At 44.4% G+C, this 17238-nt stretch overlaps 1 protein-coding gene across 10 annotated transcripts in view; it reads left to right on the plus strand.

The window, feature by feature from the left end:
• mtmr4 (myotubularin related protein 4) overlaps positions 1–17238 on the plus strand; it is a 37677-nt gene that overhangs the window by 3507 nt on the left and 16932 nt on the right. For 5 of the 10 annotated variants that reach the window (XM_076101175.1, XM_076101176.1, XM_076101171.1 and 2 more), the window contains exons 2-3: positions 45–142; positions 14385–14474. In XM_076101175.1, the coding sequence (XP_075957290.1) occupies positions 140–142; positions 14385–14474 (93 nt within the window). In that variant the 5' untranslated portion in view covers positions 45–139. Of the gene's footprint in view, positions 1–44; positions 143–844; positions 1010–14384; positions 14475–15316; positions 15394–17238 lie in introns of all 10 variants that reach the window. The other 5 variants (XM_076101172.1, XM_076101173.1, XM_076101174.1 and 2 more) reach the window with 3 other exon arrangements.

Raw genomic sequence — 17238 nt, forward strand, 5'->3', positions numbered from 1 at the left:
ACACACACGCAATGTCTGAAGTTAGTATGTTTTTGTGTTGGCAGGAGCCATTGCTGGCACAGCAGAGCCCAGTAGACAGGAGAGGGAGGGATCGGAAGAGGAGCACCCAGACCAACTGTCTACAGCCCTGGCTGGCAGCATGGTGAGCCAGTCACTCTATATATTGTTTATGTTGTACTCTCGACACCCTACCTGCTTTCAACATAATGGACAAGCTGGGAGTTTTTCACACAGGATATTGCACAATAAATCTTACAAGCCTAAACGAAGCACGGGCTTCTGAGACACGTTTACCAACAGGACTCAAAACTTTTGTCACTTTTTTTAACTTGCCACAAATGTGCTTTCGGGCTACGCTGTTACATGATAATTTAAACAATGTATCCATTGTCTAAGTTACTTTTCTTTCTTTCTTTTGTATTCCAAATACGATACGATACTTTATAATATTGTAATGTTCCACTTACGAGTCGGAGACAGAGTGAAGTCTTTGCAAGAGGTTTATTAACACAAACCGTCAACAATAGTGCCGAGCTACTCCAGCGAACATTATCGGTCTTCGTACAGTGTTTTCATCAACTCTCTTCTTTGTTGGTTCTGGTCTAACGAACTTGACTAGCTCCCGACACAGAACAGGTAACCCCCTCCTCCCCTCTGCTCTACCAATCACAGGGACGCACCTTGACTAACGTGTCCAGTGCGTCCCGTGATTGGCCAGAGAGAGCGAGGACACAGCCTGACTCCTCTACTACCAGCTGTTACTCAGGGTCGCTACAATATTGAAAGAAATACAGAATCTTCCACTCCGGTAACAAAGTGTTCTGCTCTTGTTTATCAAATGCAGGCGTAAGAACAACATTGCTTTAAAGAGGGGACAACTTGTCCATGAGCAGAGACGTTGGGTCCATTCCTCCAGAAGCCAGTGAGGGAATCATGTAACTGTCGCTAAATAAGCGGCTCACGCTAGTCGTTCATGGTCCCTGCACATATGGAGGCTGGGATCTTTTGGGTACGTAATAACAATTTAGCTACAGTCAGCACTAAACAGGGATTTGTAGAAAACCAATTTGAGTGAGTGAAAGTTGATCGTCCATTAGTAGTGTCCTCAGCAGCGGTTACAACTTGTATTGCTTTGTTTCATTCAGGAGCGGGCTCCTGCATCAGTAAACCTGTTGCATAGCAGCTAACAGTCTGTGATGTAGCTCCCCGACACACGTCTCCTGTTCACGTGGAGAAGCTCATGGTGAATCATGACCAAAGAGTGAAACCAAATGCTTGCGCTGTATGTCGGTGTCCACCCAAGATGCCCGGGGCATCACTCTGCCACAGTTGAGCTCTGGATCTGTTTATTTCTGCCGACCGCCCTCTAGTGGATATCACTGTCTGTTCAGCTCTGTAGAAGATCTAGGACTCAATGGGTTTTGTATTGCGTAACATTGGCATGAAAGTAATTGGTGCAGAAAGATGGAGAAATATCTGCGCCGCTTCAAGTTGCCGCATGCACGGTTGTTTGGAAATGCTGAGTCTCACATTTTGCTATACGTGAGACGAGCAGCGGTTTGTCTAATCATGCCGCAGATGTGGGCCTTAGGGTTGTAATTACACTGAAGCATTCAACATGCAAAACTACTTATAGGTCACAACTCTACTTACATTTTACAAGAGCACTGCAAGCTGTGCATTGTACTTGAAGGTAATTATTGAGTGTATGTGTTGTGGCTTGATGACTATATGTGACTCTAGGCTCAGTTTCTGAGAGCTTAAGAAATGTACATAGACACAAGTACTCTTAATTGGATGTTGAATGCAAATTCCCCTTCAAGTTTAGCATCAAATACTGAAAATACTGTCTGTTGTAATTTGCGTTTTGAAACCGATAGCACCATTATACTGTATAACTTTGGAGAGAGCCCCGGCCACATGATGGCCGGTTCCCGTTCACTTTCTCAGTGAACGCACACTAAATGTGCTTCAGCCAAGATACACGGTGCTTTAAGAGAGGGGGAAGCTTTGACTAGATGAATGGCAAATTCCTCTTGAAACTAATGGACGCAGCTTTTGTGGGACAGAAATAGGAAGTGTAACAGGAGGATGTGTGTCCCGAGGTTCTGGTCAACGGGCTCCACAGAATGCCACCGTGGCCGGCTGCCCAGCTTCAGGCCTCTTTTGTGGGACACGCAGTCGAGCGCTGGGCTTTAATTGATGGCGGGGTCTGATGAACAAATAATGTGCCCATCAAGGCACATAAAAGGGGAACGCAGACCTGGGCTCGTCCTGGCGGTTTCATACCATTCTGCTGTCCGTGCACTCAACAGTGAAGTCTGGTGTACTGACCAGAATACGTTTCTACATCACTGCAATTAAATCAATGGAGACCATCTCAAAAAAAACATATTTGAAGTTAAGTTAGTCTGTGATGGACAGATGCACAGACATCCGTATTATTTGTATACAACATGAATATAGGTCATTTTTAAGTGTATCCACAGCTATTGATATTTCTGTCTGTTCTCTGTTGTTGATCTACGGGTTATTTGCTGAGGTGGGATTGTGAGACATTTGTTCCACAGGTAATGTGATCCCTTTAACCCGTCTTGCGAAGCAGCCTTTAATTGCTTCCCAGCCTCCAGGTTTTTTTTCCGCTGAAACAAAACTGGAAGTATTGAATTCATACTGTCGTCCATTCATGCTGCCGCATTGTTAAGGGGAGAATGCGAGCATGGAAACTAGGACAAAGGGGTCGTTTTACCCTGCCCTCAGGGCCCACAATGCATTGTAAAGCTACCTTGGTGGGGTTGTGGAGAACTAGCAAGAGAAGTTTCTGTGTCACTGCTCCAGATATGATGTTACCTGCTCTCATAAGGATGCCGTCACTTGTATGTGTGTTTTTTTTTTTTTCAAAACGCACTAAGCAGACAGCAGAAGGTCTCCGTTAGGGTTGTAGTTGAAGCCAGAGGGTTCATTCCAGGTTGTGGTTAATGATTTGTATGTCACTTTGGCTTCAGGCGCTGTTTGACCCTGCTCTGGTTCCTGACGTCTGGCTGGCAGGCTCTGGTTCCCCGTTCCTCTTCATTCGTTCAGAAATAGTGATTTCTGTGTTGTTGTCTTTTTTTTTTGTCATCGCCTGTTGACCAGAGCTACTGTATCTGTGAGGGGGTTTTGCTCTACAGTTTAGTTACATGGGTGAGCACTTGAGGCGACTGTGGCTCAGTGGTAGAGCGAGTCGTCCTTAAATCAGAGGGTCACGGGGGAATGACGTAGTGTTAAAGCGCTTTGAGTGGTCGTAGGACTAGAAGAGCACTATACAAGTCCATTTACCATTGTAGTCATCATATTGGACGGCCTACATGTTAATGCTTTTAATACATAAGTTGTTTCAGACTAAAAACTCTGATTTGTCACAGTTAGATGTGCGACTCTGTCATACAAATAGGACACATCACAGACTGCTGCATCATTTTACCAACAAAGTTATTATAATTAGTTATTATAAACACTTGTTTCCAGCAGATTGTAGAATAGTTACAGGATATGTCTTATATGATTTTTGTAAAAGGCACCAAAAAACAAATATCTTCTGGAGTTTGAATAGCTCCGTATAGTCTCCTAATGCCTCCTAATGTATTATTCATGTCCTCTTCTATAGCTGTGTGTCAACATGTGGGCTGACGCTCTGCGTTGGTGACTCGCTGTCCTCCTTTCCTAAAATAAAAACTGACACAAGAGGCCAAATCTGGTGCTCACTTTTGCGACCTGTTCGGGCGGGGCAGGGGGGGGGGGGGATCTGATCTGAAGGAATTTTAGGAATTCAGAAATTCCTAAAATGCTGTTATTAAAATTACATATAAAGTAAAGCTGATTTACACAAAGCATATTTCAGTTTTGAATGATATACCTGCTGAGGTTATTACTGAAGGTCTGAATAAAGAGTTTAAAAAGCTTTTTTCTTTATAGTGTTGCGAGCTCATTAAGGGGGAAAGCCCACCACACTTCCAAACTTGATGAGGTTGCACTTGTCCAGGATACGACATTTGTCAATCTTTGGGATTTTGCCAAAGAAAGAAACACTTCAAACTGTGGCGCCAAACGATTTTTCTGTCACGCATCACAAGACGGAGAGGCAGGCATAGCTGCTACAGTCCGTCTGCCTCTCGCTCACACAAGCGCGTGTTCCCTGATAACACACGTATACCGGTACGGGTGTTTTAGTAAAGCTGGTATTTTGTTTTGGTGCTTACGCGCGATGCATTAAGCTTTATTTCACTTTATTTCTCTCTGGGATAATGTCACGGGTCACAGGTTTACCATGTGACATGGAAGTAAATCTCTGTACGTTGTGCTTGATTTGTGGAAGTGCATTTTATAGACGCAGAGTCCATTTACCTGATGAGATGAAAGTCATACTGCACACGAGTGCAATTCATCATAAGGCTCTAGCTTCTAATATAGTGCCATATTATGCCAACTTATTATAAGTTTAAAGATGATTCAGACTAGGCATTAAAAAATGGTGACGATTGTGAATTTGGATCTATCAAATCTGCATGAAATGGTCTTTTTTTGTTTTGTTCAATAGCCAATATCAATGTAGAGTAGAATAATCTAGAAACAAGTAATTATCTTGAGTGCATTGTATTGATGGATACGAATAGGTGCAACTATAATAAGAACTAAACTGCCAAATAACGTTTGAATCACAAACTAATGCAGTTGCATCTAGTTTCAGTTTTCATTTACAATAACTGCGGACCGACAGTAGATACTGATCTGAGGGCTGTGCAGGGGAAATCTGTTGAAACGCCGACACGTCTTTCTGTTGCATAACGATTCCCCTGTGATTTGTACCATCCATACTGAGTTGCTGTTGATATCCTGTGCGTGTTATGATGGTATCTGTATTTTAAATACAGCAGAAACCTGAATTGTCTGTAAATTCAGCATTGATACACATTGTGGGGGCCTGTGCATGCACTGTAAAATAAGATGTAGGTTTTACATCTTGCTGATGGCTGTAATTCTATGAAAATCACAGATATCCTTTATAAATGACCCTCTGAGCAGAAGCACTGTATAGAAATACAAAGTCATAACATTAGTGTACTTCTTTTGTAGTTATACACATTATTCAGGACCTATTGCGTATGTAGCTTTATGGTCTGTTTAGAGCAGATCTTAGTCTTAATGATAGCATTAGCAGTAGGTAGCACATTTTAACAGTGGCTTTGTTAGCCTGGAGATGGAATATGTAGCTACATCTACCAGTAGAACCAGTATAACGGCTCTTACAATGACTGTCAAGGAGTGTCTAGAATCCAGGCATAATTCAATGTGTGCACCACCTGACCCTACAAAGCTTTAATATCAGGTGCAGTCATGGAGATGTATGAACGGCAGCAAGTTCCTCTAAAGGCAGTGGGAATGTCTCTTGGAGCTACATTTGAATTGTCTCACCTCTGAGACAAGTGAAACAAATATACTTGGATGGTTTCTTTACATGGATTACACTCAACTACAATAAATAATTACAATTACAGCACCCCCCCCCCCCCAGTAGTGAATCCTATTTATTAGCGCTGCGCATCCAGCCTATGCTGTGTGTACTACGTTATACATGTTGCATAATGTGTGTGGGGGGGGGGGGGTGTCATACAGCTGAAGGCGGGTGGCTGTCACGACTCTGCCGGGGAGGAGGTTGGGGTAAGAGGGGGAAGGGCTGTCCCCCCCCCTGTAGTGTAATGTTCACTATATGCACCCTATACACACAGTGACCTTCCCTGGTTTTAAGCACTGTTCACTGCAAAAGACGCGCTGCACTTGTGTAGGACAGCGCTACAAAGACACTCAAGAGACAGGTGAGGGCGAATTTCTCTCTGTGTAATGCTGTGTCACTGGCGATCTCCGCATATTCTCCTCAGCACACTCCCACCCTCCCTCTGTCCTCTGCCACGCATTGTCCTCCTGCACTAGATCAATTGCTGCCAATGCAACGCTTTTTGTGATGGGACACTGTCCCGACCCCCTCGCAGGGGTGTCTCTCTGTTCCCCTGTTTGTGCGTGCGAGTTTGCTCCAGGTTGTGTGCCGTGTTCAGCATAGCCTGTGTGTGCACAGCTGCTAGCGTACAGTGTGTACCCTTGGGCAGGAGACACAGAATACTGCAGATGGTCACATGGCGCATGTATGGCGGTCGGAGCATCTTCTGGTTGCCGGCGGTACACTCTAAGCTGTGCCGCCTTGTTGCTGAGGAACACGCATATTTACGAGGGGATGTCGGTGAAGGGTGAATGAGGAAGGGGTGGGGGAGGAGTAAAGGATGAGAGGGAGACAAGGGGAGAAATGCGAGCATGTGAGAGAAAGAGGTAGATGCGCATGCAGAGGGCGGAGCTTAGCATCAGGCAGTTCCCTCTGTCTTGCTCTCACTCCTGCTCTCCCTTCTAGCAGTTTCCCCCCCTCCCTCCCCCCCATCCATTCGCTACATGGGAGACGGCACATCTGCAGTGATTTCATCACTTTAGCTTTCTCCTCATCGCTCAGCTGATCGCGTGGACCACCGCTCTTGTTTGTACCTTTTTTATGGACCATCCTCCCTCTTTCAGCACTGCCGTCAGACACCAGCGTCCTCTCTCTCTCCCCGCTCTGGGAGCGGTGGGGGGGGGGTGAGGTGGCTTCCTGAATGAGAGCCGGGACTGGCGTGTTGGCTCACCGCAACTTCTGAGAAGGGGGAACGGGCCAGAGGTGCGGAGTGGGAGGGGGGGGGGGGGGTGAAGAGGGTCGGCAGGAAGAGGGGTTCGGACCGGACGAGGGGTGGACGGGCTCCGGCAGGGAGAAGGATGGTGATGCCGGCTCCTCGTGCTCTGCTCGTGCTGCTGCTCTGTAGGCTGTGTGTCGTTCAGGCACAGCCCGGCCTCTCCTCGACATGAGCTTCGCAGGAAGGGTGTCCTGCTCCATGCTCGACTGCTTTGTAAGTCCACAGGCTTTTCATCTTGGTGGTCACATTTTTGTTTGTGACTCTACTTTGTGATGGTTGTGTCTAAAAAGCCCTCCCTTACCTAACATGCCTGCTTGTGTGTGTGTGTGTGCCCACCGGCCAAACTCACGTGAGCGCTGCAGTTATTAGTGAGAAACTCACTCCACGTCTTTTCAAGCGTGTGATGATGAAAAGCTAATCAACTCCTCATCACTCACCTCTGTTGTGTGGAGGACCTTGAGCTGCCGGTGTGTTGATTGGCAGGGAGGGCCTGTCAGGAGTAAGATGTGTAAGATGTGTGTGTGTGTGTGTGTGTGCTGAGAGCGAACACATTGTGCAGTCACGGTCGCAGCCTTAGAGTGGTGAAGTATGTTGACTGCAGCGGAGGACCTGCATCTAGCACTCTGTGCTCTGTGCTATGGGGATGCTAAGGGGATAGAGGACTAGGTGTTTCTCTTAGTTTGCATCTTAAGACAGAGTGGGGAGAACGTTAAGGGGGTCTTAGCCTCATGTCCCTGGGTCTAAATGATCTGATTCAGCAGTTAACCGCCGAGCTTTTCAGTCATGTCCACTGTCTGGGCCTACAGCATTAATTGGTGGATTAATAGGCTCTTTTCAACTAAACACATTTTTTCACGATGCCAGATTTTCATTATTATTATTATTATTATTATTATTGTACATTTTAGTGCACTATAAGACTTTCCAAACTTTGTAAAAACATCACACATTTGTTTCTCATTCATATATTTAGTATTGAGATCATTTTCTCTGAATTTTCTAAGGATGACAAAACTGGCATCTTATAACTGTGTGGGAATGTTTTTATAGTAAGGGATGCCAAATGTCATTGCAATAAACTGTTCAAGCTTCAGCAGGTCTGATTTGTATAAAACTCAAATGTTCCTCTCTGTAAAAACGTAGACACTGGAAATGTAAACTACACACACACACACCAAAGGTCTACAGCCAGGCTAGCGGCTCTCCACACATTTTTGCTTAGTGCTAGCATAAACATGCTAACATGCTCACAATGCTAACATGCTGATGTTTAGGAGATATAATATTTACCATGTTTACCATCTTGTGTTAGCATCAAACATTTGTTAATTATTACTCAACACAAAGTACAGCTGAGGCTGATGGGATGTTAATGGGATATGATTTGTTTCGCAGTTGTTTGGTCATAAACTAAGGAATTTTACAAATTTAAATTCCAGCCCGATGAATGCGCTGGATTCATCCTGAGTGGGACATAAATGTGTGTGCCAAGTATTACATCAATCCATCCAGTAGTTGTTGAGACATTTCACTCAAAACCATAAATGTCATCCTCAGTGTGACACCGGAGTAAAAGTCAGGAGATCACCTAAATCACTGGCAACCATGAATGTCAATAGAACATTTTGTGCCAATCCATTCAGTGTATGTTGAGATGTTTCACTGGATGAAAAATTGAGGATCACCAGAGTCGGTAGGATTCATTATTTGGGGACTATGACTGTTCATGGCAATCCATCCAATAGTTGTTGAGACATTTTAGTTTGGACTAAAGTGGTGGATGGACTGATTGACCAACCGACAGACGGACATCGTCATTCATAAAGCCATGCCGCTAACATGGCAAACAATGTTGGCAATAAATGATAACATTATATAAATCCGTTTAAATGATACTAGTGAAACCACTATGAATCTGTTTTGTGCTGTGTTGTATAGTTCGGCGCACAGACCAACTCTATCTAGACATTAGCATCTAGCATTTTGGCATTGCCCAAAGTGATGCTAACTAACAACAATCAATGTTAGCGTTGGGAAAGCTCGTCTTTATTTCCTATCATTGCTTCTTCCAGAGAAAGCGACGTGTTGGTCGTAAAGTTGTCAGTTGGATCAGGAAGAGCGCAGCTGCTGCTTCCTTTTCCTCGTTCCTTTTTGCAACCAGACATGGTCGGGCGTTCCACAATTTATGATCCCTCTTTTATACGTCCGTGGCGCAGCTGAGTCGACAGTTCCTCTTCTGCGTCAGTATCTGTATAATTTAGTGTCCACGTCTTCTGTCACTGATGTGGATCACAGCTCTGTCAGTCTTTTCCCGTGGAGGAGGCCTGCAGCAGCATTGTGCTAAGTTTGTCGTCATCATGACCATTTTCTGTGATCCAACTATGGGGGAAAAAAAAAGAAAGCCTCTTGGGTAACCGTTCCCTCTATCCCCAACACATCATGTTTATCTCTCTCTGCGATATGTTGTCTGCACCAAATGGAACTATAAAAAGCCTAATTGAATTGCTTAAGATTTTTCCATGACTCAGATTCTATCAACCCACCAGCTAAATGAATTAAGAGTGTAAGCACAGCCAAAAGCTTTTTGGGATGTGCTTTGGGCTGTATATCTTCTTGCACCCGTGGTACTGGTGATGGGTCTGGTATTGGGTCTTCCAACTCTGCCTGACACCAAGAACGCAACTCTGTTAAGTAGTACACGGTATATCAATGTGGGAGGACGTTATCAGGAACATCTCGTCCTGAAAGAGGAAAAAATGCAACAATATGAGACGAAGCATTTGGTTTTTTTTAACGAGAAGAATGTTCTTTAGATAAGATGATAACTCGGCACTTTTTGTGCTCTTTCTCAGTATGTACTGCCTTAAATATTTGTCTATACGTTCCTGGTCTCTGTCTTTTCACTGTTAACTTTAATTACCATTCAGAATAAATTGTTTTCTTAATTGAACATTTTCCTGCTCACTGCTCCGCGTGCTACAAATCGTTGCCCAATTGTTTCTGATCAATTGTGCTTACTTATCGAAAGCGCCGCCCCTGCCTCGTGTCCTCAGCTCTCTGAGTCCGGCCCGAGACTAAAATGGGAGTGATCATTCAGAACATGGTGGTCTATGAAATATTAACATGGTCTGAGAGGGAACGGGGGGGGGGGGAAAAGGAAGTGCATTTGGGAAGACTTGCCATACTCTGTCATCTTTGATCTTGACCCATTATTTAGGCTGCTCTTCCTAAAACAAGCCAGGAAAGAATATCTTCCATCTTGATTGTTTTTCATTTCTTATTTGCTGCTTTTCATTCTGCCCCGTCACTGCGTCCTCTGTTTCCTCCTTTGTCCTTTTCTTACTTCCTAACTTGTCATTTGAGGTCATTTTTTCACACTTCGGACATTGAGCCAAGCTGTGTTTGCTTATGTGTCGAACACAGCGACTAACTGTCCACCTAAAAGCAGACGTATAAGTACATGTTCCCCACATGTTTAGGAGGTCACCTCTGCATCATGTAGTGCTTCTCTAATCTGCACAACTCTAGGACAAAGCCCCAGTCAGATTAAGTAAATAATCTGGTGAGACGGTAAATTGTTTCCAAAAGCTTCGGAGAGAACGGGACTGTAAAAAGAGGTTGTAGTATCCATGGCAACCAGACACTTATTGATGAAGACTGGGCCTTTCTCTTCCTGTTCTACCTTCTGTGTTGTCATCTGTCCATTCACTCAGCAATCTCTGGAAGATAATCTTTCAAATATGCTTTCCCCAGATGATTACGACCTCAAATTCGGCCTGCAGGTTCTTACACCACACACACACACACACACACACACACACACACACACACACACACACACTGTTGCCCTGCTGTAGCGGAGCTGTCTAGTCAGCTGCTAGCTGATAATAACACTGTAACAGCACTACATGTAATCAAGACGTTGCATGTGTTTATGACATAATTATCATTGGAGAAATGCATGGAGGCGTATGTGTGCATGCCTGTCAGCTCCAGCTTTTTGATTGCTGGGTGGACAAAGGTGGGGGAGGAGGGTGCGCAGGCTCACAGCAGTGACGAAGCAAAAAAAAAAAACGTGTCGGGCACAGGACAAGCTGTGCTCCATCTTTGTGAGTCGGTCAAAGAATATTCTGTTTTCCTTTTAATCTGCTGTAAGCTGATTGTCTGTCTGGTTGTGGTCACACAATGCAATGGACCAGAAAGCAGTGCCTCACTGTTTGTGTTTGCATGGAAATGTAATGACAGAGTAATGAGCCCCGTCTTGAGCAAAGTGTTGTCTGCCATGTGAAGGGACTTATGAAGCTGAAATATCGAGGTCATCAGAAGGAGAGCACTCGGTTGCTAAAAGTCTTACTCAATCTCCACTGGTGTGCTTTAACGCAGCTCTGGTTTCTTTGAACTGCCATAATAACGTATCGGGTAAACAATTTCTATGTTCAGCATCGATGCATTTGTATAAGCCGTTCTGTGTTAAAAGTCTGTCAGGGATTTATGGAGCAACAAAACGCATACATAACTATTTTTAGTAGTTTTTTTTTTTTTTAACCTTCTAAAGTACTGTGTTCTAGCGGGCTTCTCAGAGTGCAATGCCAGTGCTGCGCCATAAGAGAATTGAGTGAACGGTGCCAAGTATCAACCAGATGGTGCAGCACAAGACGTATAGGATCCAAGGGAGTGGATGGATTATTGACAGAGGACGTGTAAAGATTGAATGTTCCTCTCAACTCATTTGTATTGAATTTCCAAAGGGGAGTTCCTGTAGAGATAGCTTCTCCAGTAAGATATGACTCCTGTCTGGCCTGACACAGTTAACTTTATTTCCTTTTTAAAAAAAGGAAAGGAGTCTGTGGCTGGTGGCTCAGACTGCCCAGCAACAGTGTGTGACATCAACGTTTAATGACCCGACCCCCTGCAGGACGCCTCTGACTGATGGGCCCTGTCACGCTCTACCCGTTCTCAGGTGAAAACAAGTCAAATTTATGACGCACAGCTGCCTCATCCGTCTGATCCTGATGGCGGACTCGGGTCAAAGGTCAAGAGATGAGCAAGGTTGCGTTGCAGAGGGAATCGGAGGACCGGTCTGAAAATGAGGCTGTTGGCGTCAACTAGAGTAGTTAATACAAGCGAGTTAGCTCATTTAAAAGATGTTGACTGTTTGTAAACGGATACAAATATGTATCTGGTATAACTACAAGTCTAGTAGTGAGGCTAACCATCTTTGACTACTCTGTGAACACTTCCTATTCTAGTGACATTACATGAATGCAGCATTATGCAAGAAAAAAAGATTCCACCTCCTCTTCACATTGAGTGTGTCACATTAGGATGGAACGACGGCATTAGCATGAACATAAAGGCATCATTTGAGGGAAATTGAGCCAACAGAAAAACCAGACGGCACTTAGCATTGGGCCATCTTTTAAGGAGCGGAGACGTCTCAAACAGCTTTGACACCAACCTCCATGGCTGCCATCAGCCCTGGCCATTTACTACAATTTATGGTGTAGAAGTAGAAAGTAGACTGGCTTTGTGTAGTGACTTATCCCATCAATCTCTCCCACACAGAGACTTCCCACACCCATAGTGAGCCTTCAATACAAACTCGGCATCGGCAAAGGATTCTCCACCCGAGGACTTCTACATTCAGGGCTGGAATCATTTGGATTCATTTTAAAATAGTGAAAAATGTCCATACACTGTAAAACCCAAAGATGTTAAGTTCACTGTCGTACATAACATAAAGGATCCTCAAATAATTTGTATTTTTTGCATCTTTTAAGGTTAATCAATCATCGAACAAGTTGCCGATAAAGTTTCTTAACTAATCGATTCATCTTTTCAGCTCAGCTCGTAGTCCCTCTTGACTTCTTTAGTTGTTTAAATAAGACAACAGATGTTATTTGACTTGATTGCAGTAATGAGCTGAGGGTGTCTTTGGTCATTTGAACCCATTCATTTGTCAACATCTCATGGTGACCAGTTTTACCCCTTGTTCACATTCAAACGTGCACATGTCATGTTGGCATTAAGCTATTGCTTTGTTGCTGCGCCTGTAGACTGTCTGTAGGCAGCCGATAGAGCTCCTCTGCCCTCTGTCAACAAAGCCGGCGTGTCAAAGAAGCTGATAAATTATGCTTTGGCCATTATATTCCTATGATCGCTCTGCCTTTGAAATCCGATGGTGAAAAGTTGGTTTCTTGTTGCTGGAGGTGGGTGGTATGTTTACCATGTGGATTCATCGCTGGCTTTGACTGACGGGTGAAATGATTAACATGGCAGGAGGTCTGCATGGTGAGACATCAAGGGCTTTCCTGCTATAATATATGACATGTTGCTGTTATTTTTTTGTCCAGGGACACAAGTCTTTAATTAGCAAGAGACCCACCTGAGTCAGTTCATGCTGCCTCCCTCTGGTCCCCCTTCAGGACTCCATTGCTGTTTTCATTAAGGAACAGCATCGACATACGGTCGTAGGCGCATGGAGAAGCCAAATCCAGCAGAGTAGTAGAGGTAGCAGTGTTCAGGCAGCCAGGAACCGAACTGGGTTTATCCTTAAACGCTGAGGTAACTCAATAGCTGCAAGGAAGGAGTGAAAGACACGGCTGCAGGTCATAGCAGACGATCATGATCCTGGATAGTGTTAGCGTTCTGTATACAGGGAGCAGAATCCTTTGTTACATGTTAACATCCCATCACAAATATGATCCAAAATCAAGATGCTGGTATACATGTAAATGCACTTTCTGTGTACTTATTTAGTGCAACATTTACAGGGTAAAACCTTGTTCTGTCAGTCTGAGAGGAGCACAACCTGCAAGGACTGGGTTGACTGCCTCTTTATTCCGCTCTCGTTCCCACCGTTGCTGCTTCTTGAGGTGCTGCAGTCTAATTTTAGCCGTTATAACACACGTGCACTTGATAAGACTGTATTTGGAGGTTTCATTTTCCAGCAACCTTTGAAATGTAACTTTGAATTAGTTTACACGCTCATGGAAACAACAGGTTAAGTGACCTCAGCAAAGGAATCGTTTAAACTGTGTAAGAAATTAAGCGCATGACTCATGAAAAACTAGTCGGGTGTTTGAAATACTTTACTTAGTCCCAGTACCTTTGTTTGCACAAGCCTGTAACACCCAGTCACAAAGTCTGCAGCTGTTTGGTATGCGTTGCTCAGTACTGTCTGTCATTTGCACATGCAAGAACTACCTGCACAGCGCCATGGCAAACAGAATATTTAATGGTTATGCAGAAGATGCATTCTTCCTTCAGCATTACCATTAATCAATCGAGGAAAATGCTTTTAGAATTGAGTGGTAAACATTTTAAAATGGCTTGACTCATTGACCGAACACAAGGTCCATTTTTAAAGTTTTGGAACTGTCTTAGTCAATATTTAATCTGCCATGTGATGTCTGTGAGTTGGCGGGGATTGTGAAATTCTACCTGGCATGGATTTTATATCGAAGGCCAACCACCCTGATAAATGTTTGATAAGTAATTCACTTTGGGTTTGATTTGACGGAAGATGATTATTATTACTATTTCTTTTCTCTATGTGGAGCATCACCCTGCTGTGTCGACTTCATGATGACGGAGGTATTTGTGTGACCGCCCCTGCTTTGTGTTTGTGTCTGACAGGGTGAAGAAGGGCCTCCCAGCCTGGAGTACATCCAGGCCAAGGACCTGTTCCCCCAGAAGGAGCTGGTGAAGGAGGATGAAAGCCTTCAGGTGAGCTGAACAGTATTCACCGACCGTTGACAGCTACCGCTCCAAAAGCAACAGTCCCGTCTGCTCCGACACCCGTCTACATGTCTGTGGAGTAGACGACCGGGAGCCGGTGAAAAGACAGTGTGGCACTTCCAGATTATGACCTCGTCTTCAATCCCGGCTCCTGGCGTGTCACCAGAGCGTTCCTCTGAAACACCCGGATTGAAGCTTGGGTCGCCACCTTGTAGAGTGTGATTGCCAAGATATTCCTGCAAAAGTCACAACGCAGCAGGCTTGAGGGCAGAAACCGAAGGAGAGGATGACACTGGCCTAGAAGAGCACTTTTTTTTGTCATGGCCCTGCCGTCCTTTATCAGTGTTCAACACAGGAAAAATAATAATTAGCATGTGAATAGGGCTGCTGCCTCGGTCTCTACAGATGAGTAATTATACTACAAAAAAAAAACCCATTTTCTTCAGCATTTATTTAGAAAAGAGATTCTGAATTATTCTATCGTATAAAGATGAGGCATATATTTATGCAACCACTTATTTTATTACATCACTTTCTTCCCCTCTCCACTTAGTCACGTTCATCCCTCAAAAATCTTCCAGTATTATTAATGTCCTTAATGTCCTTCATTCAAAGTGCATATGCTGACCATAGCATATTACCATCCATGCAACGCTATTATCGACAGTGTCGAAGTCTAAACTATTATTTTCCAGTTCTTGTTTTATGATAATGAACGTCGGTATTTACTTATTGAATTGTAAATACAAAATGCACTCCCTTTTTATTGTTTTCTTTTTTTACTAAGTCTTTACTTCTAGGGCTCTGTCTCCGCTGTGTGTCCTCCACAGAAAAAGCAGGAGTCACTGCAGAGGATAAAGAGCGAGGCAGCCAAAAAGCATTTAGGTCACTGAAGTGAGAGAGATTTGTAAGTCTATTCCACGGTGAAGATGCCACTCGTGGAATTGTGAAGGATAACTTGCGCTGTGTCCTCCGTGGTGTCGAGTTTGTGCTCTCTGGCTGTCGGGTGGTTAATGGCGCTAGGCGTCATGTGTTTGTGGAACTGAACCAAAGGGTAGGTGGAGGGATTTGCCCAGCCTGGGGTCACTACATGTCGTTTCTGTTTGTTAGAGTTTGTATGGTTTAAGCAAACTTGGGTTGCAATGAACTGCAGGGAGTATCAACCTGTTAAAAAGTGCGGTTTTTATTGTTATTTCTTAAAGGGCTGTGTAGATGTATGTGAGAACACAGTACCATAGTGTCTAACAAAGTTTATGAGGTGTATCTTAACCTGTTTCTGTACTAAATACTGCTAATTTTAGTCGCCTTGCAACATTTTCTACGTTTCTGTCTCTTATACGTCTTTGTGTGCACGCTATCCCATGATAGATTCCCTGACAGCTGATGTCTCTAACAGGCATTCCCCTACCCCACCATATTTAATACTCTGCTGCCTTTCATCCTGTGTGCGTGCAGGCCGCGGTGCATGCTTGCAGTTATGCGTGTGTGTGCACACGTGCATGTCCTCACAGGCAGGGTGCTTGAACTGGAAGACACGACTCACAAGTCGGAGAGTTATTCACGGGTCTTTCCGCTCTCTCTCTTAAATATTTCTGCTGCTGAAAGCTTTGTGGAGGAAACGTGACACAGTATCTTCTGCTGTGCTTGCTGGCTGCCGGTGACTCATGCACCTACTTTTGGAGCACAGCTTGTTTAATGCAGCTCCCAGTCCGTACAGCATGTTAACTATGGCGCTCTCAGTAGGACACGTTAGGTCTCTTTCACGGCAGAGCAGCACACGGACTCAGTAGCGGCCTGTTCTCTCTTCAGCCATTTATGCTGCTCTTGAGCAATATTTAATGAAAACTGGCTGCATCCCCTGACACATGAAGAAAGCAAAGACTCTTAAGATTAGGCTTTCTTCTTTTCTCAGACAGTAAAACTGCATCGTGGTGGTTTTCAGCTCTGTTTGGGTGCCAGCTGTTTTTGTGCGCCTGGCACTGTCTGATTTCAGTTATTCCACTTTTTTTGAAGTCCCAATGCAGAGTGCCAGGGGGCCTGCTGCCTATATTTGCCTGTGTTGGTGTCTGAGTGCAGAGTACTACGTGCTCCATTTCCCAGGTTGAGCTGTACTCTTTCTCTCATCATGCTTCCTGTCCCGGCTCACACACACACTTTCAGTTGTGAGCAACAACAGCGCAGTGATAAATGTCAGGGGTTTGATTGGTGTTGTTTTTTAACGTAAGCTCTCTGGACCAACAGTCATCAAAAGCTTTTGACCCCTTGCCAGTCAACAATATTTATTTAAAAAAAGACAAGAATCCGACTTGTGTGCCGACTGTGCACTAACTAAGTCGGGCTGTGCTTTTAACCGCGTTGGCTAATGCTATTTCAAGTAAGCCTGATTTTCTGACATCTTACCATAATCCCCCATCTGCCCTGCTGCATGTCCTCTTTCAACATGCACCAGTGGGTCTTCGTGACTCAGCAGCGCATGCAGAATGAGGTAATGTTGTCTCCAAGCTACACGGCTGTCCTCACCAACAACAACTAAACAGCGAGACCTGGGTCGCAATTCGTGTTCCCCAATGATTTAAAGTAAATAAAGTTAAAGCAGCCAGAACTGACATCGGTGCATGCCGGTATTCACACAGAAGTGATGACTCGGGGGAACTGTGTGACGAGGTTATGTAAACGAGCAATGAATGGGCAGAACACAATCCTCAAATTTGTCTAGTGGGAGAGAATGAAATGTCTCCCAACACACTTTACT

Source organism: Anarhichas minor, unplaced genomic scaffold (genome assembly GCF_050575085.1).
Source record: "Anarhichas minor isolate MPS153535 unplaced genomic scaffold, ASM5057508v1 ptg000027l, whole genome shotgun sequence".
Classification (NCBI taxonomy): Eukaryota; Metazoa; Chordata; class Actinopteri; order Perciformes; family Anarhichadidae; genus Anarhichas; species Anarhichas minor.